General features: G+C 37.4%; 1 protein-coding gene and 1 non-coding gene across 4 annotated transcripts in view; both read right to left on the bottom strand.

Moving 5' to 3' along the window:
• SH3D19 (SH3 domain containing 19) overlaps window positions 1–27,090 on the bottom strand; it is a 186,539-nt gene that overhangs the window by 72,829 nt on the left and 86,620 nt on the right. For 2 of the 3 annotated variants that reach the window (XM_053901194.1, XM_053901195.1), the window contains exon 2: window positions 22,691–22,730. In XM_053901194.1, the coding sequence (XP_053757169.1) occupies window positions 22,691–22,730 (40 nt within the window). Of the gene's footprint in view, window positions 1–22,690; window positions 22,731–24,504; window positions 24,676–27,090 lie in introns of those variants that run through there. The other variant, XM_053901196.1, reaches the window with a different exon arrangement.
• LOC128776718 (U6 spliceosomal RNA) lies at window positions 5,616–5,722 on the bottom strand. Its single transcript, XR_008421897.1, has one exon. It is a non-coding gene; the product is annotated as a U6 spliceosomal RNA (small nuclear RNA).

Below are 27,090 nucleotides of genomic sequence, written 5' to 3'. Positions count from 1 at the left end.
GATTACATTGGCTAAGCCCTTCCTTTTGCCCTTTGTAAAATGCATTACTTTTTTTTTGAGAGAGAGAGAACCAGCAGGCAAGGAGCAGAGAAAGGGGGATAGAGGATTCAAAGTGGGCTCTGCGCTGACAGCAGAGAGCCTGAGGCAGGGCTCAAACCCACAAACCATGAGATCATGACCTGAGCTAAAGTCAGATAGATGCCGAAGTGACTGAGCCACCCAGGCACCTCATGCATTACATTTCTATCTTTTTCACCAAATCTTAGTAATATCTAAAGCAGAATAGACTTAATCAATGGTGGAGGAAATAACAATGAAGCAAAAAGCACACAAAACAGCAAAACCTAATCAATGTAATTCCATGTATTAAAGGCCTTAAAAGGGCCTTTATTTTACTAATAAAAACAAATAATTTTTGAAGTTTTTATTTAAATTCCAGTTAGTTAATATACAGTGTTATGTTAGTTTGAGGCGTAGAATATAGTGATTCACACTTCCATACAACACCAGTTACTCATCAGAACAAGTGCAGTCCTTAATCTCTATCACCTATTTCACCCATTCTCCACCCACTTCCCTTCTGGTAGCCATCAGTTTGTTCTCTATAGTTAAGAGGCTGTTTCTTAATTTGCCTCTCTTTGTTTTTTTTCCTCTTTGATAGTTTGTTTTGTTTCTTAAATTCTACATATGAATGAAATCATATGCTATTTGCCTCTCTATGACTGACTTATTGCACTTAGTGGAATACTCTTTAGCTGTATCCATTTAATTGCAAATGGAAAGATTTCATTTTTTAATGGCCGAGTAATATTCCATTCCATATATATACACCACATCTTCTTTTTGTTTTCTCAGATCTAGGGTTAGTATTAGGGCTAGGGCTAGAGTTAAGATTAGGGTTAGGATAAGACAAGGGTGAGGGTATGTGCTTTGTATTTTGCAGTTCAGAGAAGACTCCAGAGAGTTAGGGTTAGGGTTAGGGGTGAGCGGTTAGGGCTACGGGCAGGGTTAGGGTTATGGTTTGTGCTTGGTATCCTGCAGTTCAGGGACCCTTCGGACTTTGGGGTAAGAATAGACATGGCAGTGATCTATGAAGCTGAAGAAGGCAGGAGATTTGGGGCTCTAAAAACTCTTAAAATTTTTTTTTAATGTTTGTTTATTTTTGAAAGGGAGAGACAGAGGCGTGAACAGGGGAGGGGTAGAGACAGAGGGAGACACAGAATCTGAAACCGGCTCCAGGCTGTGAGCTGTCAGCCCAGAGCCCGACTCAGGGATCAAAAAACTCTTTATTTCTTTTTTATTTATTTTTTTTTTTTTTCAAAAAACTCTTTAAATAAGGGCGCCTAGGTTGCTCAGTCGGTTGAATGTCCGACTTTGGCTCAGGTCATGATCTTGTGGTTCGTGAGTTCCAGCCCTGTGTCAGGTTCTGTGCTGACAACTCAGAGCCTGGAGCCTGCTTCAGATTCTGTGTCTCCCTTTCTTTCTTCCCCTTCACCACTTGCCTGGTTCTCTCTCAAAAATAAACAAACATTAAAAAAAAATTTTTTTAACCCCTTAAATAGAAACAAATTTTTAAAAATTCATTTAACTGAGTCCTTCAAAAACAGTTATTAAAGAATTTCTGTTAAAGCCAAAAGCTGTGACCAATAATGTAAAACAGAACACAGAAGCAGATGAGTTCATTCTAACAACACATGGATTTGTTCTCCTCTGGGAATTGGAACAGAAACTTCAACAGTGGGTAGGCATGAAAGCCTTTACTGCAAATATTCAACAATTTCTCCATTATATAAGGAGTGCAAACAGTGTGCACATCAGTTAGTATCTATTTTTTGCAAAGCCACTGAAATCCTTTACCACTGGATAGCAATAATAGATTTATTAGCTAAAGGACTTTATTAAAGTCATTTAAAATTATGACTCTCAATAGTTTATAAAATCACCCAACAGGTACAGTGATAGACAGGTGTAGACTAGGGCACAGAAAAGCAGAGTTTGGATTCATATCATGTATTTGAGGATACTTTCACTTAAGGGTATGACTTCATTAAGACTGTAGGCACTGAGTCCACATGCCCTCAAACAAGTAGTTCTTTATTTATAGGATGCAAAAAAGATTCACAGACAGTAAAATCTACCTCCTATAAGCATCAGAAGGAGGCAGAAGGGAGGGAAGCAAGAACATACAGAAGAGGATGTAGGTCAGAACAGCAGGTATGGGGTCCAAATGAAAAAGGGATGGAGTACTATTGTGGATGAGTAAAACAAGGTCTCTAAACACTCTCCAGGTGAAGACTCTGCCTGAGTAATAATGAAGCCCATACTGGCACCACACTTTGAAATAAACGACCTGCTAAACAGGAGATTTATGCTGCCCCTCTCCCCATTCATTCTCTCCTCTTCGTTCACACTGGAGAGGCATTTTATTCAACTGTTCTCCCCAATTCCCTCTTATGACTATGAAATGACTTTGCAGTCTGTGGCAAAGCCACAGAGCATGACCAACTGATACTAGAATTTACTTCCATAAAGTAGATAAATGGGTCCCCAAACCAAATATTTAGTATGAACCCATTATTTTAAAAAAAGATTTAAAAATGCCTTATTTTTAAAATCTTACTTAAAAGACCATATATATGTGCATATATACACAAATACATACATATATATGCACACACATATATACACATACAAGTATATACTATATATATCAATACATATATTTTTATATTTATATAAGAAAAATGAGAACATATCTACCCAGTGGTGTGCTGGAGCCAGCTCAAACAAATTTTCAGAAATTTTGCAGGCCAGTTGTTAGACATAGCCATTATTAAAAATTACAGGGGCGCCTCGGTGGCTCAGTTGGTTGGGTGTCTGACTTTTGATTTCAGCTCAGGTCATCTCATGGTTTGTGAGATCAAGCCCCACGTTGGGCACTGACAGCATGGAGCCTGCTTGGGATTCTTTCTCCCTCTCTCCCTGGCCCTTTCGCACTTGCATGTGTGCTGTGTCTCTCTCTTTCTCCCTAAAAATAAATAAATAAACTTTAAAAAATTGTATAAACTGGGGCACCAGGCTGGCTCGGTTGGCAAAGCAGACGACTCAGTTGTGAGTTCAAGCCCCATGATGGCTGTAGAGATTACTTTAAAAAAAATTACTAAACTAAAAAAAAATTACTAAAGATTACTTAAAAAAAAAACCCTTAGAAATATTATATAAACTTATGATTAATAAATCACAAAAAAACAAAGGTAATAAATACTTAAAGCTTATTTCCTAGTTATTTTACCACATGTTACTATTATTTATGCTTGAGATTATTTATGCCTATTATGTCTGTATGGTGAAAACACTATATAGAGATGTGATTCCCCAGAGTCCTAGAGCAAATAGTAACTGGCACATAACTTCAAAAAAAAGGAAAGCTATATATTTCACAAATCTCTAGTGCTCCTGCATAAAATAAAAAAACAAGGAGTTAATAACCAAATTAAGTGAACATAAACATTTAGAATTTAAAAATCATTCATGTAACTATTATTTTCTTTGTGTATCCTGTGTTCCAGGGGTTCTCCTAGGTGCTGGGGAACAAGAGTAAAAAAGATGAGTCCCTGCATTCTGAGAGCTTCCAGTTAAGTGGAGAAGACAGGAAAGTAAACAGGCAATTTGTTTTTAAGTGTAAAATTTTAATACAAATTAGGAAATGTGGAAAGATACCCAAGGATATCTGGAATCTTTAAAACATATTATCACAGATCTAGAACTAATCACGAACATCAATGCAAATGAAATACAACTGACAGAGAGTAAAATATAATCAAATTTAAACAAATAATAAAATAGATTCTCCGTGGCAAGACTGCACAGATATGAATAGTAACATTTACCTGCTTGCAGCACCCAAAGCCAGAGTCACTCCTCAAACGCCTAGCTAGTCCGGTGTTGGCATTTTTAGAACTGGCTTGGCATGATGTTCCAGTCCTAAATCAAACTTCTGGTGGCACTCAAGATCATCCTGCTTACACCTATGACTAATGGCTGTCCCCTTAAGAATGTCAATAAGATATGCAAGTTGTTTCTGGGCAATGGCCCTTCCTGTTATAAGAATTCCCAACAATGGAAATCAACCGAAATGAATGTGTATATGGATAGGTGGATGGGCAGGTAGGCAGGTGGACAGACAGGCAGATGAATAAGATGGATAAACTTTTTTCATAACAGCCTTCTTTCAAAAGAGAAGATACATAATTTAGTAACTTGTACTCTCTGTACTCCCACCTATCTATCTAGGTAGCAAATATTCATCTTATTTTGTTAATGGAGTGTGAGAGAGATGAACACCCTTCTAAACAATTGAAGCTGGTGTAATAAAGGTACACATTTTGCTTCCAAACAAATACCCTGTTAAAAGTGGGGCTACAATTTTCCTAGGAGAGATATACAGCTCTTTCAGGCTGAGTTGAATCCAGTCAGATGATAGTTGGGATTTTTTGTGGAATTTGGAAAGAAGAAGAAAGAGAAGATGGAGACAAGAGTAGAGGAAATGTAGCTTTTGGTGGTAGGGTTAGAATCTAAGACATGATTCCAATCTCTACTCCAAATTCATTCTCATTCCCACAAGCCACAACCCTGACACCAAGGGTCTAAGAAAGACTGGGTGGAATTCCCATGAAAGGACAGTCAACAACAGCAGCAACTGTTCCCCCATCATCACCACCAGCAATGTGGAACAAGTCAGCTGATGTGGAACAATCCTGGCCCAAGTGGGGTAACAGGTCTACCAGATGATTTCAGCAGCCTGAGAAGACAAGTGTGTGAAGATAATCAACACACAAATACAAATCAGTAAAGTTTTCTCTAGCTCACAAGTAGCCTCAAAAAGGAATACATTTCAAAAAAAAAAAAAAAAAAAAAGGAATACATTTCAGAGTTCATCAGATTTGTAGATGTTTCTAGTTCTCCTCTCAAATCAGGAAATATTGATTCATCATCTGTTCTGTATCAAACCTGGAGACACGAAGATGAACAACCACTTCCAGGTGGGGACCAGGACTTAGAAACATATCACTATAAACTATAATACTAGATGATCTGTGCCCCAGCAAGAATTATGCTAAAGTAATTAGGAAGGAATCTTCAGTTTGTTCGTTTTATCTCTGTGATATCAAAATGTTTCAAATAGTAACTTTGGTCCCAATTTAAAAGTTTAACAGAAAGATTGTACTATACTCCCTTTTAATTCTAACATTTCATAAGAGTTTGTTTTCAAGTTGAGACTTTCTATAGGAACAATGACCTTTCTCTTACTGAAGTAATTCAGGCTTGATTATTTTATCTTATACTATCTGATGAAGCAAAACGAAAGCTGGTCACTTTGCAAATATTGAATTGCTGCAACTTATTTTGTCATGGTAATTTTGTTTTTTGCAAGAGGGTCTTTTTTAAATTGTAAAATCTTGTAATAGTTTTAGATTTACGGAAATGTTGAGTTTCCTTATACCCCTATTGTTCACATCTTAAATCAATATGTTACGTTTGTCACAATTATGTATGTGTTTTTATTTATTTATTTTTTTGATGATTAGATCATCCCTTTATTTATTTATTTTTTTTAAAATATGGAATGCTTCACGAATTTGCGTGTCATCCTTGTGCAGGGGCCATGCTAATCTTCTCTGTATTGTTCCAATTTTAGTATATGTGCTGCCGAAGCGAGCACTATGTATGTATTTTTAAACATTCTGGTCTTGTAAACTCTACTTTTCCATGTTTTATTTGTAACAGATTATAGAAGGTACTAGAAAAGATCCCCCACAGGAATTGGTGGAACACTGAACTATAAACACTGAGTGACAGCATTATTCCCCAGAACAATAAAAACACTGTCAAAACCCAAATATTTCTTCTCAAGGTGAAGTCATGTCCAAACTGAGGTAAGGTCAAGCAGGCCTATTCATGGAGCTGACCACTTTGACTATCTCCATATAAAGACAGAATATTTGGGGTGGTGTTTTACAAAAAAACAGAATTTACTAGTAAAAGGAAGAAAAATTCAGGAGACATGAAGACTGCTATCCTTAATTGAGTTTAAAGTAAATCAGGATGGGGTGAAATTTCTGTAGATTTATTTTACACAGTTCCAATTCCTTTGATTTAGCATAAACTACTTCAGTGCCTAGCAAAGTGCTTATCACACACAACTATTTGTTGAATATAAGTGAATCCCACTTTCAAGTATGTCATTGTACAGAAACCCCAATACATCTGTTTAGCATCAAATTTGCATTCATCAGTATTTCATGGAGATGTTATTTAAGTCACAATTCTTCCAACATCAGACCTAACAGAAATCCAAGTTGTGGTTTCCCCTCAGGCTTAAGCAGAACAAATCTATGGGAGATCTGAAGGCTATATTCTCAGCAATTACTATTTAAAAATCATAAAGGGTAGTATTTTATTTAAATACTGAGATCAAGGGGCACCGGGGTGGCTCAATAGGTTGAGCATCCAACTCTTGATTTAGGGCCAGGTCATGAACTAAGGGTTGAGGGATCAAGTCCTGCATCGGGCTCCACACTGAGCATGGATCCTGCTTAAGATTTTCTCTCTCTCTCTCTCTCTCTCTCTCTCTCTCTCTCTCTGTCTCTCTGTCTCTCTGTCTCTCAATAAAATAAAATAAGGGGCGCCTGGGTGGCTCAGTTGGTTGAGCATCTGATTTCAGGTCAGGTCATGGTCTCATGGTTTGTGGGTTCAAGCCCCTTGTCAGTCTCTGTGCTGACAGCTAGAGCCTAGATCCTGCTTCAGATTCTGTGTCTCCCTCTTTTTTTGCCTCTCCCCTACTTGTGCTCTGTCTCTCTCAAAAACAAACAAACAAACATTAAAAAAATTTTTTTTTAATGAATAGCATAAAACAAAACAAAACACTGAGATCAAGTCTCTTTATGTGAGTAGAGGGCCAAAGAGGAGAGGGAAGAGGTGACCTACCCTTGTATAGAAAGCATCTGTTACATTGAGGCTACAAGTAAATTTGTGAAGAATGAAGGGCTCAGGACCAAGGATCCATTTGATAGGGGTCAGACACAGTGAGTGAACTGTGTGAAGAGTTTGGAGGTCTGAGGCATGTTCGGTCTCAGCCCTGCCACTACTCACTTGTGAGCATAATCACATCACTTGATGCCAGTTTCCACATCTATATTATTGGGTTGAATGATCTCTATTTTACTCACTACCCTAAAATTTCTTAAATATCAAACAAAAAACTCCAAGATCCCAATTCAAATTCTACTTAATAAGAATCAATCACTTAATCCAACTGTAGTAAGATGAGCTGGACTTGATAACAGATCCACTCTGATAGTAACAACAGCCAACCTGAATGAGCACTGTTGTAATACCTCACATCTTTCAACTCACTTGATCCACATATCCAAGGCTAAAAGAAGGTACTATTAGATCACAAATTTACTGATGGAAAAAAGGTTGATGTAATTTAAATGACCAAGGTCTCACAACTTGTGAGTGATGAAGCCAAGATTTGATTTGAATTCGGACAGTCTGGCTCCAGAGCCTGAGTTCTTAGCTACTATGCTTCACTGTCTCACAAAAAGGTCACCTACAGGCACATGTTGAAATACAACACACAAAAACACTTACGTAAGAATTGTGAATTAGTTACCAAGGACCCTTGAAAACCTGCTTTTTTTTCATTGAATATCCCATGGCTGGAAGATTAAATTAGAAGCAATAGTAGGGGAAGGGGGAAGGTGTCTTGAATTCAAAAGTATTAGAAAATGATTTAAGACTTTCATCACTCCTGGGATTTATTAATATATAATATATCAAGGAGTATATGCAAATAAATTCACGGGCCTGGATGTATTTTGTGTTGTTTTAGGAGATCCCATAGTAAAGAATTTTTTTGTTTTTGTTCTTCCTTTTGCGGGTGGAACAAGACAAAAACAATAGAGGCTTCTATTCACTAAGGCACAGATCTGGTGTCACTGTTCATAAGACTAGCAATACATTTCCCTCTTCACATAATATATTATATGGGATTTGGTTTATACATAAATACTCTAAAGTTCTACTCTGCTCTGTTTTTTAAATATATTCATGGTACCCTAACCTATGTGGAAATAAATCCTAGAATCAAGGCTATAGTCCCAAAGCCAATGTATGTTAACTATGTAGTTTTCATTTCTTTCTTTTTTTTTTTTTTAAAGTTTATTTATTTTAAGAGAGTGCAAGTGAGGAAGGGGCAGAGAGAGAGAGGGAGAAAGAGAGAGAGAATCCCAAGTGGGCTCCACACTGACCATGTGATGCAGGGCTCAAGCTTACAAACCGTGAGATCATGACCTAAGCTGAAATCAAGAGTCAGATACTTAACCAACGGAGCCCCCTAGGCCCCCCTGTAATTTTACCTTCTAAGTTACAATATTGTTAAGATTTTCTTCTAAATTTTTAAAAGTTTATGTATTTAATTTCAAAGACAAAGCAAGCAGGGTAGGGGCAGAGAAAGAGATGGGGGAGAGAGAATCCCAAGCTGGCTTCACACTGTCAGCACAGAGCCCAATGCGGGGCTTGAATTCACGAACCGTGAGATCATGACCTGAGCCAAAACCGAGAATCGGATGCTTAACCAATTGAGCCACCCTCATTTTTTTACTAATGGTATTATGTTATCTTGTGAGGTTAAAAGCAACTGAACTCCTTTAAACTCAAATAAGAGGTTTTAATTATGAGGACATAAGGTTACCTTGGGAATTCCCACAAATAGGAAGTAGAGCTGGACTTCACACAACACTGGAAACAAGGTAGCTTCTTGCACAAGCTCTCATTTTTCCTTTACTTTCTCTCAAGACCACACCACCTCTGCTTCACTCTTCAAATCTCCTGGTAGAGTTGGACACGTCACCATACATTCCAGTATTCATCAGTACATATGTCCCACCAAGCCCAAATCTAAGTTATTTTCAAGGTCCAGAAATCCTGTCTCTCACCTCTGTCTCTGGTTTAAAATTTCAAGAGAAACAACTTGATTATCACAGCATATAGGTCAGAAGTCTACCAGCTATGACCAAATGGAGCAAGGCCATGTGGAAACATGGTCACAGGTGTCTATCCTTGATCTGGGAGGCAGTTCTCAGAGAGGCAGGCAAGGGCACCCTGCACTGCAACCACAGAAGACTTAGTAGTACTGCATTATCACCCTACTGTGTTAAGAGCAGATACCAGACAGATCAGATGTCAGTTTACGTTCCTGTGTAGAATCCTGCCATGACCAGGCACCCTGGCTCTAGGAGAAAGAATCCTTTAGGATCATGAATAATGCAACTGCACAGTTACTTACGACAAAACAGACCAAACTTGTCAAACAGATCAGAAAGAACTTCTGGGTTATGCTATACACTTGAAGAGTGCTGAACTTGAAAAGCAGAAAACACAGTGAACCTCATATCCAAGTGGGCTTCTTCTGCTTAACTGAGGTCCAAACCAACTGTGATGGCCAGTTTTATGTGTCAGCTAGACTAGGCTATACAGTCCCCAGCTATTCGAACACTAATTTACATGCTGCTGTGTAGGTATTGTGTACGATGTGGTTAAAGCTCATCATCAGGTAACTTTAAGTATGGGAAATTACCCTAGATAATCTGAGTGGGCCTGATTCAGCTGAGACACCTTAAGAGCAAAACTAAGGCTTCTCTGAAGAAAAACTCCTGCCTGAGGATAGCAACTTCAGTCTATGTACCTCAAGTTCCAGCCTGCCCTTCGGGGTGATCTACTCTATGGATTTCTGACTTGCCTAGCCAGCCTCCACAATCACACAAGTCAATTATCTGCAACAAATCTCTTAATATACATCTCCTATTGGTTCTGTTTCTTTGATTGAATGCTAACTGATATAGCAACCAAATAATCATTATAATAACCCTAGAAAACAGGTATTATTATTAGGCTCATGAATAGATGAGGAAACTAATGTACAGGAAAATAAGAAACTGCCCAAGGGAACCCAGCTACTAGATGGGGAAGCTGGATTCCAATTCAGGCAGGACTGATGTTTGAACCCAAACACATTATCTTCTATTCCACAGTCTTTCTGAACGATTCTGCCAGCATGAGTGAGCAGAGCCTAAATAGCTAAAAAAAGTATTTTTAAAAATTCATTTTGAATTACCCTAAAGAGTTCCCCAAACTTGAGCCCAGACAGTCCCAATTTCAAATACAGGCTCAAGGGACACACGCTGATGTTGATGCCTCAAATCCAGGTAATCTGAGTCCTGAATACCTTTGGATGGGTCTCTGAAAGCCTCTGGGTAAGAGGATCTCCAGAGGCTGTGAATTTGTACGACACTCCTTTGGAAAGCATTGTTTTGGGCCTAAAATAAAGCTTACCAAAAAAAAATGGGTCATGGCTAACAAATCTGGGTATCCTAACATAAAAATGAGTTAAATTGAAAGAAACAAAATTCTTATTCGTTATTTTTTTTTTTTTCTGATTCATCACAACAATGCATGGCAAGAGAAGATCTTCAACACTGGTGAGAATGCAACCTATTACTGAGGCAATTCATTAGTATATATAAAAATCTTAAAATGTTTTTTTGATCCATTTATTTTTGAGCTACTAACTCCACTGCTAAAAATTTATCACAAGAAAGGGGTTAATCAGTGATGGTCCATAAAAATGCAGGTTTAATAATCTTATCACAGTACTGTTAATAATAGTAAAAAATTAGAAATAAATGAAATGTCTGAATAGGATATGTCTATCTGATGGAATATCACTAAAAATCATATCCTAGGAAAAATTTTATAAACTACTGTATTGTGAAAAACACTATGTACAGTATTATCCCAATTATATATTAAAAAAAAACACATATGCACAGAAAAAAGACTGAACCACCAGTATACTAAGTTATAATTCAGTGGCTGGACTATGAGTAATTTTAATTTTTTTCTTTCTTAAGATAAACTTTCTTTTTTTTTTTTAATAAAATTCCTAATTTATTCTTTTTTATTTTTTATTTTTTTTAACGTTTATTTATTTTTAAGACAGAGAGAGACAGAGCATGAACGGGGGAGGCCCAGAGAGAGGGAGACACAGAATCTGAAACAGGCTCCAGGCTCTGAGGTGTCAGTACAGAGCCCGACGTGGGGCTCGAACTCACGGACCGTGAGATCATGACCTGAGCCGAAGTTGGCCATTTAACTGACTGAGCCACCCAGGCGCCCCAAGATAAACTTTCTATAATAAAAATGCATTACTTTGTAGTCCAAGTTTTAATCGTAATTTATAAGCTTAGTGAAAGGGGAAAATGTTCATGTTATAATGTTAAAAATAATTTTAAACAGTATATTCATAAGCCCCTATGTTAAAATTATAGTATCTGTTTAAAAAGATATACCAAAATGTGATAGTGATTAATTATAAAGAGATGGAATTATGGATGATTTTTTTCTTTTATATGCTTATTTTTCCCCAAATTTTCTTTTTTAAAAATTTTTTTTAAATGCTTATTTATTATTGAGAGAGACAGACAGACCATGAGCAGGGGAGGGGCAGAGAGAGGGAGACACAGAATCTGAAGCAGGCTCCAGGCTCTGAGCTGTCAGCACAGAGCCCAACAACGGGCTCAAACTCACAAACCGCGAGATCATGACCTGAGCCGAAGTTGGACGCTTAACCAACTGAGCCACCCAGGGGCCCCTTTCCCCAAGTTTTCTATCATGAACATATTCTGCTTTGTTTTTTAATTTTATTAAATTTTTTTTTAATATTTATTTTTGAGAAAGAGAGAGAGAGCACACAAGTGGTGGAGGGGCAGAGAGAGAGGGAAATAGAGAATCCGAAGCAGGATCTATGCTGACAGCAGAGTCAAAAGCAGGGCTCAAACTCATGAACTGTGAGATAATAACCTGAGCTGAAGTCAGATGCTTAACTGACCAAGCCACCCAGGCGCCCAAGAACATATTCCACTTTAAAATCAGAACAAATATTTGTAACTTCATTAAAAAAAAAAAAAAAAGCAATGGAGTTAAAGATAGGAATTAACCATATGGAAAAATTCTGAAGAATGGAGTTCAGCTGATAAAGATTTTTTCTACTTGGAAATTAAGAGTCTGTAACCAGGGGCACCTGGGTGGCTCAGATGGTTAAGTGTCCAACACTTGGTTTCAGCTCAGGTAGTGATCTCACAGTTTGTGGGACTGAGCCCCATGTTGGGCTGTGTGCTGACAACAGCAGCACAGGGCGTGCCTGGGATTCTCTCTGTGGCCCTCACCTATGCTCTCATGAGTGCACGATCTTTTCTGTCAAAATAAATAAACCTGGAGGAAAAAAAAAAAAAAAGAATCTGTAACCAAAGAGAAACTACTGGGCAATAGATGGGGATAAACTTTAAGTCCTGCTTGTCATCCCGAGGTAGCATCCCTGGACTGACTGCCTGGAACAAGGCAGTGTACCAGAGACAGTATTATCTGCAGGAAACCAGTTTACAATTGAGGGGATGTTTGTATTTTAGACACAATGTTACTCTGAAGCATTCAGACAATTAGACAACCAACACTCTCCTTTTATTCTTTTATCTCCTTAATTTCCAAAGGGTACTGCTTCTCAAACCTCCTTTCCAAAAGGAGAGGGACACACACGAGTCCTTGGGCATGCCTGCCTTATTTTGCTGCACTTAGAAGTGTGGCATAAGCGTGGGCAAGCTCACTCTGCATCTCTGCAGAGCTCCTCTACAACTGGAACAAGATCAGAAGTGACAAAAATTTGATTTATTATCTGGAGGAGCAAACAACCAAAAGGGCCTAAGCCCCCAACCTTGAAATTGTATTTTTGGGACCAGGCATGATTTCTGGTTTTGAGAAGGGTTTTATGTATAAGGATAAGAATGAATTTTGATCAACGGCAGTTTACTATTAATGAGACAGGAGGTAAGTGGGCTACTAAGTAGTTGTTTAGCAATTTTGTGCACGCCAACATTCTTCCAGGAATTAGAATAATTGTGTGGCTTATAGTCCTAATCAGTGCTCTTGAAGAATGTGATATATGTTGTGCCACTAAGAGACAACATTTAAAGAAAACACAGAAGTCCAGCTGTATGCAGATATTTATTAGCTGGGGTAAAACCATAACCTAGGAACAGACTGAGATCCACAAAGATGTATACAAAGTTCACTCCACTACAAGATATTTATTATAGATTCTGTAGAACTATATAAATAACTGCTTCTAAATTATACTGCAGAAAAATAAAGAACTAATATAAAATATAACTGACTCAAGGGAAAGAGAGGAAAGAATTAGGATGAAAAAATTTAAGGGCCGGCCAGGCATTTCATATGCTCCTTGGACTGCTAAGAAATGGGTGGCCATGCATGCCCATTCTGAGAAAAAGTAATAAATACAGGACCAGCAGCTTTTCCAAAGTTAACTGCCTGCTGATAGTTTAATTTGAAAAAACCCCAGAGAAGCCCCCACACCAAGTACTATGGCAGTGGTAGGCCAGCTGATAAAACTTTTCAATTACCCAACCGATAAACCATATAAATGCTTCATTTTCATTCTCATCACACGGCGGGGGTTGGGGGGGATGCTAACGTCACATTTCTTAAAACCACAATAAAACAACATAATAAATATACATTCTCTGTAGAATGACATGAAATGTTAATAATCCTTTCACATCTCCCAGCGCAAAAGGATTTTTCCCCCCAAAACCTGCATACACTTTAATTTTTTACCTCTTTTATAGCATTACAGATGCTACAGCAAAAGTAATGTTTCTCTTATAGCTTAGAAAACATAATGCGAGAAAGTAATTACACACAGGCTATAGTTTATAGACGTACAGGAATCAAAACATATGGGCAGGGAGATGCTACAGAATTACAGCAGTTAAACTAAGCCCAGCAGAGCACGACATTTTAACAAACGTATTTAGAAAAGAGAAGATCAAAAACAAGTTAAATCTTTTGCTTTTAGCTAATCTATTTAAGTCATAATATGATGATGCTAAAGTGTCAAATAAAATCCTTAACATCTCTGTAAGACCAACAACAGGATACCAATGCAGAAAACCAAGACTCTTTCAAATTCTTAATAACAAAGTGGTTGCTGAATTTTAACACCATCAATTATTAAATCTGAGTGTACTGACCAATGTGCTACAAATATACTGCATGTTGAGTTTGAATGTCTCCCTGTGCAGGGTGACGTTTCAGGCTATACTATGTGGAGGGGGGTTGAAATGGACCCTACTGAACCTGCAGTGACACAAAACTATCAGGAAGCGACCTGAGAGTAGGGAAGAGAGTACAAATGTAAGGTATATAACATTTCAAAACTTAAGATAATTATGAATGAGAATAAGAGTTCAATAGAACCTTGGGAAAAAAAATCTAACTTAAAAGAAACAACAGAGGCTTTCTCACATATGTATGCACACGATACAAACATAAAGATGTTTACTGCAGCAGCATTTCTGCTGCTATTGATAAACAACCCAAATGCTATTAATAAAGGGCTAGTTAAGTAAATAATAATATAATTACATGAGAAAATTCTATGTAGCAGTTTAAAAAAATAATGAAGGAGAAAGTGACATGGTCAAACTTTCTAAAATCTAAATGAAAAGGGCAAGTTTGCATAAATATATACAAACATATATATACACACACATATATACATATATACGACACACACTCATCCCTGCTATTGTAAATATAACTTGAATATACACTATATATATGCATAGAAAGTAGACTAGGATAGACACTGAACCACTATACTGTTAAAAATAGTTGCCTATGGGGCGCCTGGGTGGCGCAGTCGGTTAAGCGTCCGACTTCAGCCAGGTCACGATCTCGCGGTCCGTGAGTTCGAGCCCCGCGTCAGGCTCTGGGCCGATGGCTCGGAGCCTGGAGCCTGTTTCCGATTCTGTGTCTCCCTCTCTCTCTGCCCCTCCCCCGTTCATGCTCTGTCTCTCTCTGTCCCAAAAATAAATAAAAAACGTTGAAAAAAAAAAATTAAAAAAAAAAAAATAGTTGCCTATGGAATAAAGGCAGACACCATGTTTCTGTACTACTAAAAAATGTTTTCATGTATTACTTGTATAACTTTTTTTTTTAATGTTTATTTTTGAGAGAGAGAGAGAGAGAGAGAGAAAGAGAGTGAGAGAGCACAAGTAGGGGAGGAACAGAGAGAGAGGGAGACACGGAATCGGAAGCAGGCTCCAGGCTCCAAGCTGTCAGCACAGAGCCCGACACAGGACTCAAACCCACAAACCATGAGATCATGACCTGAGCCAAAGTCAGATGCTTAACCAACTGAGGCATCCAGGTGCCCCTACTTGTATAACTCTTAAGTGAGAAAATGAAATAGAAATCTGCAAAGCAAGGGGCGCCTGGGTGGCTCAGTCAGCTGAGCATCCCAACTTCAGCTCATGATTTCATGGTTTGTAAGATCGAGCCCTGCACTGGGCTCTCTGCTGCCAGCGCAGAGACCACACTGGGTTTGAAGGCCATATGGTTTTCGTTGTAAGTAGTCAACTCTGCTGTTTAAATGCAAAATCAGCCATAGAGAATATGCAAACAAATGAGCATGGCTGAGTTCCTATAAAAACAGGTGGCAGGCCAGATTTGGCCCATTTGCGGACCTCCACTTCATATAAATAGTATCATTCTTTACCTATCTTTCTACAACTTGCCTTTTATCAGCCCAAATTATGTTTCTGAGATTGACCTACGTTGCCATATATAGTAAATTCCCTTAATCCAAACAGTGCTACTCCCAACATTCTTGTATGTGGTTCCTCTCTGGCACATGTGAAACAATTTCCTGAGGGCATATAATACCTGCTGGGTTGTAGGCTATGGGCATTTTCAGCTTCATCAGATATTGCTCAGTTGCTCTCTAAATAGGATACACCAAATTTTTTCATACATTCTTGTTATCATCAACTTTTGAGATTTCTGTGCCTATTTGAAAGAAGTGAAATAGTATCACATTATCATGTCACTGGTATATCTTAATAGTAGCAAGATAAATAAGGTTTTCAAATATTAGTTGGCTACTTAGCTTTCATCTTTTGTGAGTTCCCTAGCCATAGTTCCCTGTCTTTTTTCATTCTGATGTGTAGTTTCTTATTTATGGACACATTTATTTATAGACACTGACCTTTGCTGCCTGTGTGCATTGCATACCCATGCTTTTCACATGCTTTTGAGGTCTTCATACACATAAGGTTTTTTTTTTATGTGTATTTATTTATCTTGAGGGAGAGAAAGAGAGTGGTACGTGTGTGCAAGTGGGGAGAGGGGGAAAGAGAGAGGGAGAAAGAATCCCAAGCAGGCTCCACACCTGACACGAGGCTTGATCTCACAAACCATTAGATCATGACTTGCGCAAAAATCAAGAGCCAGATGCTTAACTGTCTGAGCCACCCAGGCACCCTATGTACTTAAGGTTTAAATTTTCACATAAATTTACTAATCCTCTTCTTTGTGGTCTGTAATTGTTAAGCCTTGTTTAAGAACACATTCCTTACCCCAAAGTCATAAAGACAGTCTCATTTATTTCTTCAAAATATTTTAGTTTCATTTTTGGACTTTTATGTATTTAGATTCTACCTTATATAAAACAAATTCCATCTGAATTTTTAAAAATATGGATAATCAATTTTTCCTGCATCATTTGCTGACATGTCCATTTCCCCCTTTAATCTGAATGCCGCCCCTATTACAGCATAAGACACAGAACTATGTGTATCCATCTATGTCTGTTGTGGACTCTATTTTGTTCCTTTGACCTGTCCTTCTGTTTGTTGAAAAAACACTGTCTTAATTACTTGCAGGAGTCCACCTCCCTCTTCTGAACTTCAAAAATGCCTTGGTAATTCTTCCTATTCCTTTAAATTTCATTTTGTTGAGTTCAAACATTTTTTGTGTGATTTTTCTGAAATTTCACTGAATTTTACAAATAGATGTCAAAGGGGATTGTAACTTCTTAAAGGTGGTTTTAAGAAGGTGTTTGGAAGACAGATTCAAATGATAATGCTTGAGTAGTAGATTTAGGGTTCTCATTTCAATGCCTTCTTGTGGGTTTTTTGTTTTGTTTTGTTTTGCTGCTGTAAATTATTTCCTTGTAGTAGGTAAAACATTTAAGACAAAGTAGCTGATTTCAGCCCCCATAAGTCATTGGGATCTATTATTCAGACAGAGCTGGTATGGTAGTAAAAAGAGCTCGTAACTTTCCATTCCTGACACTGCTTGCCACAGGGCTTAACTTTCCTTATTATCTTTAGCTCCTACTTCTCTCTCAATTAGTTTCCCAAACTGTCATTTCATAGCACATTTTCCTATATGTTATTAATAGTTGTGTCTGGGAAAGGAAGTTACAAATTCAAACAAAATTTTAAAATCCTGCATAGTAAATCTTTCACTTGGGAGTTCTATAATGTACTTTAGCGTTTCAAAGACTCTTATTGGAATCACAGCAAAAAAAAAAAAAAAAAAAGTCTAATTTTGTTTTGTTTTCTTTTGTTTGCTTTTTAAAAATTTTTTTAAAATGTTTTATTATTTATTTTTTTTGACAGGGAGAGACAGAGCATGAGCAGGAGAGGGGCAGAGAGAGAGCGAGACACAGAATCCGAAGCAGGCTCCAGGCTCCAAGCTGTCCATACAGAACCTGACCCAGGGCTCAAACCCACAAACTGCAAGATCATGACCTGAGCCAAAGTCAGACACTTAACCAACTGAGCCACCCAGGAGCCCCTGTCTAATTTTGTCTTAACTCACCTTTTCACAGACTTTTTTGTGCATGAGTATTTATTTCTCGTAAACTGCTTAATATCCTACATAAGAATATTCCATGGGATATCAATTTGGTAAATGGTGTATTTAAACTAGTAAGGAAAAGGTAAGAAGAAGCCAACATCAAAAACTCATCAAAAAGCATCCAGCAAGCCACTTAGAGACGCTTAAGCAGTATTTTTAGCTTGAGGTCTTAGTGTTGACCTCTTCTTTTAACTTAATAAGAGTTATGCTTTCCTTCCTTCAGCACTGAAGTGAAAGGCAGACGTCCAGATTTATTCACTTCTCACTGGGAAAGCTATAGGAGTGTTTGGCCTTATAAAAATACAAACAAAAGAAACACATCTCATCCTTGCTGGCATTCAGCCCATCATTCTTGCTACTGAATGAGTGGCCTGAGGAGAACCAACAAACATACCAAAATTAAGTGACTTTTGTTTATATTCTCTACTTTCTGCTCTATTTTTTTTAATTACTTTTTTTAATGTTTATTTATATTTGAGAGAGAGAGAGACAGAGCATGAATGGGGGAGGGTCAGAGAGAGAGGGAGACAAGAATCTAAAGCAGGCTCCAGGCTCTGAGCTGTCAGCACAGACCCCGATGCGGGGTTCGAACTCACGGACTGTGAGATCATGACCTGAGCCGAAGTCGGACGCTCAACCGACTGAGTCACCCAGGAGCCCCTCTTTCTGCTCTATTGATGCAGCAGGTATTCTGCCCGACACTGCAGGTCTGGTGGGGTAGTCCTGGTCGTCTGACAATGGCAGGAAAAGAACAGGTCACTGCCAGTCTCAGCAGACCTCTGGACAGAAAACAATGGCCTTTCCTGGAAAAACATCTCTCCTTTCTTATTACTTCTTGTTGTACTTGTAACAAACATAGTCAATAACAGTTATGGGTGAGCTTTCCAGAGTCAGATTCTTCCCAATTTGCAAGGGAAAAATAGTGGCATTTTCCTTTCTCTCTTTGAACTACAACTGTCATTTATTCAACAAACATTTACTTATTAAGTGCTTATCATGAACCAGGCACTGTTCTAAATACTTAAGCTTACCAGGACTAGTAGCATATTCCTTGAGAATCTGAGTCTTTTCCAAATATCCTGAGGAGTACCACAAGCATTTTCTGAAGCAGAAATTAGGAAGACTAGATCCCTGAGATTGGGAGTGTAAATCCAAAACAATGGGTGCTCCGTGCTCAGACTTTTTCTTATTTTCTATGGTACCCTGAGCCCAGATTAGGGCCTCTCAACAAATACCTATTGGCTATTGAATGAGCAAGACTGGAACCACCTAGAATAATAATTCTGCAATGTGTGAACCTTTTCTCTTATGCCCAGCACTAGTTCGTCTAGCTTTTCACAATGCTCCCTTACAGAGTGACCCATTCCATCTTTGACCAGCTGTTAGGAAATCCTTCTCACATTGTGCAGAAATAACCCCCCTCAACTTTTACCCATGGAGGCACATTCTGCCCTCTGGGACTCTATGGAACACAGAACAGTTCCCTCCACTGCTACTTTTTAATTTGCAAATTTCAAGTCTACTGAAAAAGTTGAAGAAACAGCACAATTAACCCCACATATCTTTCACCTTTTCACCAATTACTATTTTCCCATATTTACTCTGTTTTACCTCTTGTTCATTTCTTTCTTCTCATAAATCACTTGAAATTTATTTTGTAAACATAAGACTACACCACCTCTATTACTTTCTTGTACATCTATTAATAAGGACATTCTCCCACAAAACAGCATTCCTATTATATACCTAAGTTTTATTAATAAAATATTATCTAAAGTAAAATTCATATTTAAATTTTTCTAATTATTCCCAAAGTGTTTATAAAAATCTGGATTTTAAAATTCCAATTTAAAGAAAAATTCAGTCTCTTTTAATCTAGATTTTTTTTTAGCCTTTTAGTATTTTTCATTACATGATCTGGTTTTACCAGGATTACTAGCCTGTAAGTGATATCTATGTGTTTTGCTAATGCACCATGTGGAGGCACATACTCTCAGGATGTCTCACTAGTAATGATATAAGTTGACTGCCTGATTAAGAATGAGATCCCTAGATCTATTCATTGAAAAGGTACATTTCCCCTTTGTAACTGGAAGCTTAAAATAATTTTAAGGCAGTGTAAATGTATGTCCCTCCAACTATTTTTTACCCAACTTTTAGGAGCTACTGATAATCCTTGCCTGAATCAACTATTACACTAAGAATTATAAAATGATGATTTTCTGATTCTATGATCTTTCCTGCATGGTTTTGTAAAAATCCAATGTGTTAGAATCCATTATCATTTAAAAATTTTTTGATACCCCAATTGTCCCAGATTTGGCCAGTGGGAGGCTCCTGAAACCGCCTCCTATGCTTTTTTAAAAATACATTTTCCTCATCTTTTTAACTTTATTTATTTATTTATTTTGAGAGAGAGAGAGAGAGACAGAAGGAGGGAGGGAGAGTACACGAATGGGGGAGGAGCAGAGAGAGAAGAAAAGAGAGAATCCCAAGTAGGCTCCACACTGTCAGCACAGAGCCTGACATGGGGCTCAAACTAACAAATCTCGAGATCATGACCTGAGCTAAAATCAAGAATCGGTTACTTAACAAATTGAACCACCCCTAGGCACCCTGTAAGGCCTTTTGACATGACCCATTAGCTGAACATTTCCTCTTCCCATCACACCATGAGTCCAGGCTCACCTGTACTTTCCCCTCCCCAGACCTGGTATCAGCCATTCCTCCAAGGATACCTGGTTCCTGGTAGTGGGGACAGGCATTTAGGAGGAACAAGTCTGCTAGTGTCTTCTACATACCAGCCAGTTGCTCAGAGGTGCTCAAAGTCAGTTACTTCTGTCCCATATACCTCCCCTAACTTGCACACCTAGGCTAAATTCACCAAACTCCTTACACAAGTCTTCTTGTGACTTAACTTTGATTTCTACCCTACTCTTCTCTTTCATATTCCCTGTCCCAACTCAGCTGCTTTCTTCAATGCTGGTGGTTCCCAACCTGCCTATACATCAGAATCACTGACAGATTTCTTTACTAGACAGATTCCCAGGATCCACTCATTCCATATTTACTGAATAGGAATTTCTGGAGTAGAGTATGGGACTCTGTTTTTGATTTTAAGTTCCTCAAGTGATATCGATATAGACAGTCACTGCATACTTCACTTTTTCAAGGCCTTGTGGATCCAAAATTGGATATAGTATCATAAACTATGGTCTAGAGCTATGACTTTTCTTATATTGGACATTATAATTCTTTCAGTGCAATTAAATCAATGCTGACATTTTTGAGTGAGGTGTAGGCAATGACATAAAATTATGGACTTATGACAAATTTATGAAGAACTAAATCTTCAAGACTTTTTTCCAAACATAGTTATAACCCCGTTATCTCCTTATGTTCCATTTGTCTTTCACACCTAAGTGTAAGGATTTATATTTGTTCCAATTAAAACTTACATGGTTTGATTTAGTCAAATGTTCAGTATGCCAAGAGTCTTACGGATCCTGATTTTATCAGACGAAGTGTTTTTTGTTTTTTTGTTTTTTTGTTTTTTTTTACCATTCCAACTTCATGCCATTCACAGTTAAACATGCTGTCAAAGTCTTCTCTCTTACATTGCCTTTTTCTATTATTTTTTAAGTATTAAAAAAAATCAGTCTTACAGACTTTTCTACAATTGTGGTGGTGGTTATATAACTATGTATTTGTCAACACTCCTAGAATCATACACCAAGAAGAGTGAACTTTTACATATGTGAATTATACCTGGAAAAAAAAAATCAGCCTTATATTCCAAATACTCTGTTGTACTTTCCTCCCAGATTAGGTCTCACTAACCTGTTCTGACTGACCATCTCTGCAAGATGGAAGAGCAACTAATGGAGTTTTCATACATTTTGTATTTTTATTCATTTGAGGTCAGTGCATTCTGGGTTTGATACCTTGAAAAAGCATCAGTATTTGGTTTATCAGAACAGTCAACCCAGTAAACGCATTATTACCATATTATCAGTTCCCACAACACAAAATGCAAAGAAAAAGTGATGTACTGTGGAATAAGGTAAAAATGACATTAAAGAAATTATAAACCTTCACAGAACTAGGCTAAAGGGGAAAAAAAAATTGAACACAGGCCTGTCATTCTGGTGTAGGAGTAGAAGGTACAGAATTTTCTACCTATAAGTTTGACAAGGATTTTTAAGAATACTCTTCAGTGCTGGTGAAGGTCTTGTTTGAAATACACTCTCAGTGTGAGTGAGGGGCTTAGGTGAAACAGCCTTCCCGCCCTTTGAAACTATGTAACAGGAACTTAAAGAATTCAACTGGAATACATATATACTGACAAAAACTAGAAGAACTGCACAAGTTTTTTAGCAGTAACCAGCCATCTGTAGCTAATGGAACACAAGCTGTTTTGCTTTGTTTTTTAATACTTTGTATTTAAAAAAAATTTTTAAATATTTCTACAGTGAGCCCATGTTAGTTTTATAATTAGGAAAAAAGAAATGCACACTTATAAAAATATCGGTCAAAGAAAACCACCAAAGGAAGGAAATAGAGATAAAATAAATTTTTTTTATAAAGATTTACCTGTCACTGATAGGAATACTCAAAATTAAGTATGTCTTTCAGGTATAATCAATAATTTCATAAAGAATTTTTGTTCATGAAATATAAAGAGTATGTTCAGGGAATAAAGAGAAATGTTTCCCTTGTGAAGCTTCTCTGAATGCCACAGATTCAAATATACAAGAACTCTATAAGGAATACTTGTACTACCTCCAAATATTTTCCAAATGAGAAGTGTTATACAGAATTATTAAACAGTATAAACTCATACCTTGAAGAACGATGCTCTGGTTTATTTCGTTCGTTGCAATCTGTAAAGAAAGAAGACAGTTACATGTCAAAATGCTCTTCAGAAGCCCTGGAAAAAAAGTTCTTAAATATCAGCTGCTACACCATTAGATTTCACAAAGCACTGTTCAAAGGTTGCTGTGTCTTCCCCTGTATAAGGCTCTTCATCAGAGTTGAGAGGATCTTACAGAAGAGGTACAAAGGATACAAAGATAGGCATGTAAAATTTTTATGGTTGGTTAAAATCATCTACTTGGAAAGTATATCATTACATGTATTATTTCATTTCCAAAGATCTTTGCTGTGAAAGAAAAAAAACCCCAAAACAAAGATCTTTGCTGTTTTAAACACTTTGCTAAAATCCAAACAAATTTAGCTAAGGAAAGAAAGTAAGGAAACTGAAAAGCCACAGATTACTCAGCTCAAAAAAATCATTCCATGAATCATGGTTGGCAAAAGCTTCCAACAGGATGGGGAGGGGAAAAAAAATGAGCAGTCAGCTACAGCAACATCTGCAAACATACTGAGACCCATACAGCCTCATTCTTAACTCTCTATTGCCCAAAACTGTTCAGAAGTTGGATTTCAAGGTCTCACTGATAATTAGGTCTGATGTGCTATAGAGGGCAGTGATTCTCAACTAGGGGCAATTTCACTCCTCCTCCCCCAGGGGACACTTGACAATGCCTGGAGACATTTTTGGTTGTCACAACTGAGTAAGAGGGAGCTACTGGTATCTAGTGGATAGAGAAACCAAGGATGCGGTTAAACATCCTACAATGCACCCTACAGCAAAGAATTATCTCACCCAAAATGTCAATAGTGCTGAGGGTGAGACACTTTGCTATAAGGTAATTGACAAGAGCGTGGCTGCTTGAAGTTTTCAAAAGTGTCTCTTGGGACTCTGTAAAATGTTGTTAATCCACTGAAGACTATTATATACAAGAGAGAGAACTACAAAATCCACAGGTTGTCTTTTTTTTTTTACTCCAAGTAACAATTTTTTTTCAGTACATGCTTAAAAATAAAGGGAAAAGGTCTCAGTGTTAAGGAAAAACTAACAACAGAAAGCAATGTATAAGCCACAATAAAACCCTATGCAATGACTTTTTAAAAATCTCATGCAATGTTATCAAAATATAGTTTTCCAAAGTATCTTCTGAATTAATACTAACAATATAGAATTTAATGGAAAAACAAAGATTAGACAGGAACTCTTTTATTTCCCCCTATGCTCGTGGAGCAGCATAAAGATTTATAATAAAAACATACTATAAAACTTCTAGAGAGAATTATGGAAGAAAACGTATAGGATTCAGATAGTTAAATATATGTATCAATTCTTTCTGAATAGGTTCATAATGAAAACGAAATTTTTTTCAAACCAAGGCGTTAGTACACAAGAAGTATGTTTTCTGAAAGACTAACAAGTAGGAAGATTCACAATAAAACATGTTTGTTTAGATATAATGCTCTCCAAAATGCACAACGTTAATATGCTTCTGGTTCCAGTTTCTCTACACAGTGACCTAGTGTTACTGACGCTTTTAAAACTTTCGTTTTAATTTACCTTAGTTTTACACCCCCTCAAATAAAAATACCACGGTTTTTCATTTGTTGAGCACTAAAGATTTAAAGTCCTAGCAACAAAGCGCACAATTTAATCATTATTGTTTTCAATCGTTCCTCTTCAGTAATAGGCTGCTAGTTCTGCTAACAAAAGTAAAATATCTCAAAGCAAAGCTATAAACTGGATGCAGATCAGCTTTCCTCATATAAAAAAGCAACAACTCTTACCTGTGGCTAAAGATGAGCTAAAAGTCTGCCCGTAATACCATTTGATGTGGCTGTGATCCTAGTTTCATAGAGTTTATTTAGGCATGTAATAGCAAATTCCCCCCACAAGACTCCCTACTGATACAACACAGGAGGGGAGAAACAGAGTCACAATGCAAGTAAACAAGACTCAGCACCCGAGGGCTTCCCTCCAGGGCCTGTTCTGATTGGCAGATGTGCTATGACCAATCCGCACAGCTGGAACATGTCCACTCAGGAAGTGAATGGTTCATAGCTCTCCTTCGTTCTTGGTTAAAACAGTGAAGTCTACAGTCATTTTATACTTTGTGCTCTAAGAAGATACAAATGCCTCCCCACAGTACCTCTACTGAACTAGTTGATAATCTTTTGGAAGACATTTTAAACATTCCCTCCCAAATTTACTCAGTGTTATATTCCTATGGAAATATACATACACAGTGACTATAACATGCTACTCCTAAGACCCATATATTTCAGAGTTTGAGGGTAAGGGTAAATTATCCATTACTCACAATATTCCCCATTCCCCAGCTCTTGACAATGGAAAACAAATTAAAACACATGTTCTTGTCTTTTTATTTTTTCTCAAAAGTGTGCTAATAATTCGATTTCACATTTTATCATAGCCATCTTTTATTTATTAAAATTTTTTTTAATGTTTATTTATTTTGAGAGAGAGAGCAGGGGAGGGGCAGAGAGAGAAGGAGAGAGAGAGAATCCCAAGCAGGCCCTGAGCTATCAGCACAGAGCCTGACACAGGGTTCGAACTCACAAACCGTGAGATCATAACATGAGCTGAAATCAAGAGTCAGATGCTTAACCTACTCAGCCACCCAGGTGCCCACATAAGTTATCTTTTTGCTTGAATATACATATATGTAGTGTGTGTCTATTGTGTATTTGTGTGTCTATACAAATTTTTATATACTTACTTTGAAGCAAAGTAATTTTTATGACAGCCAAGACAATTGTGTAATCGTCAAGAAATAACATTAGTGGTGATGCTGAATTTTTGGCAAATTAATAAACGGCTATTATTTTCATCCAAAATCCAAGACTGAACAAAACAAAGCACTGAGGGAGATTCAGGATCTGGATCTTGCCAACAATAACAAAACATTCGGATAAAGTTCCCTTAAGAAAAATGAAAACAAATTCATAGCAAATATGGAAATTTCATCTTGAGTATATATAATGCTTTAAGCATATGGATTTTATTTATTTCAGATCAAATACTCTGGCACACATCCCCGATTTTTTCCAGAGTTTCTAATTTTTAAATAATTAGGAAAGAATACACTTGCAAAGGATTCCTGAACTTTTATATACTTAGAAATCATACATATAACTTACGAGACCAAAGTCTACCATTTATATGAAAAAAAGGAGTTATTAAAAATAAGAATGCTCTAAAATTTAGTTGCCAAATGCTGCACATTTGCTGTGGGTAATGCACTCACTCCAGGGGCCCACCATGCAGAGCATGAGGATTTAGGTCACTTAAAGTTCACCAATACACTCTCAATGTGAAAGTCAGCATGGTGGGATTGTTATGTAAAAGTCTCTTGGTTTTGTAGGTATATGTCACACACACACACACACACACACACACACACACACACACACGGTGGGGAGGGAGAAAGAGAAAACATGCTTGCATTCCCTATTCCTACTCATCCATGTCTCCTGGTAAATAAAGCTAATTGAGGAAATGGAAGAATACCCCACAAACAGAAAGAGGCAGAAAATGAGGCAGAACTGGTGCAAAGGGTGCTGATGGCTGTATGTGTGTAAATGCTGTTGGCAGATGTAAAGGAGGCAATGGGGGAACCCATGGCACATCAAAGGGACAGAGATAAGGAGAGTGGTAGGAAGCTATCATGGGTCGTTGACTCAGTATGAGAACTCCAGATTACCCAAATTTTCCTGCCATGATGACTTCTGATTCTAAGTAATATGGACATACATGGATTCAAAGTTTACATATTTAGGTCATATTCCACTTATGTAGAAATGGGCTCCTGTTCTGGCAGGCACAGCTTTTGGGGAATGGCTAGGCAGAGTCTACTGATGTGTAACCCATCCAGGATGATTCTGAATCTAATAACAGGACAAACACTTTGAAATGAAGATGACAAAAATGCAAATGTCATCTTTTGCTTTGTTTAAAACCATGAAGAATGGCTAACTTAGAACTTATTAGAATCCATGGTAAGACATTCAGGCTTTGAGGATTTGGCTTTGATCACTTAGCTGGATAGAAAAATCAAACCCCATTGGGTAGGGAACTCAGACTACTAACTCAAGTTGGCAGTGAAAAGTCCTAAATCATTCTTTGGAATTACTGGGAAGATTCAAACTACATGAATGAATACACACAGACATGCTCACAATATAAATAAGAAGTGGTATAATGCAATCTGTCTTGTACCTCATACTGGAGTATTAAAATGAATATTATCTTTAAAATTAGTATTATCTATGAAAGGATTCTGAACCATACTCCCAAGTATTATTGTCAAGTTCCAGCTTGACAGTATATAGTATGTTATTATTATTTTCTAA

The sequence above is a fragment of the Panthera pardus genome, unplaced genomic scaffold (assembly GCF_024362965.1).
Source record: "Panthera pardus isolate Hobbes unplaced genomic scaffold, ASM2436296v1 HiC_scaffold_13, whole genome shotgun sequence".
NCBI lineage: Eukaryota > Metazoa > Chordata > Mammalia > Carnivora > Felidae > Panthera > Panthera pardus.
Note: the sequence above shows the minus strand (reverse complement) of the source record. Positions and strands in the feature narration are given on the sequence as shown.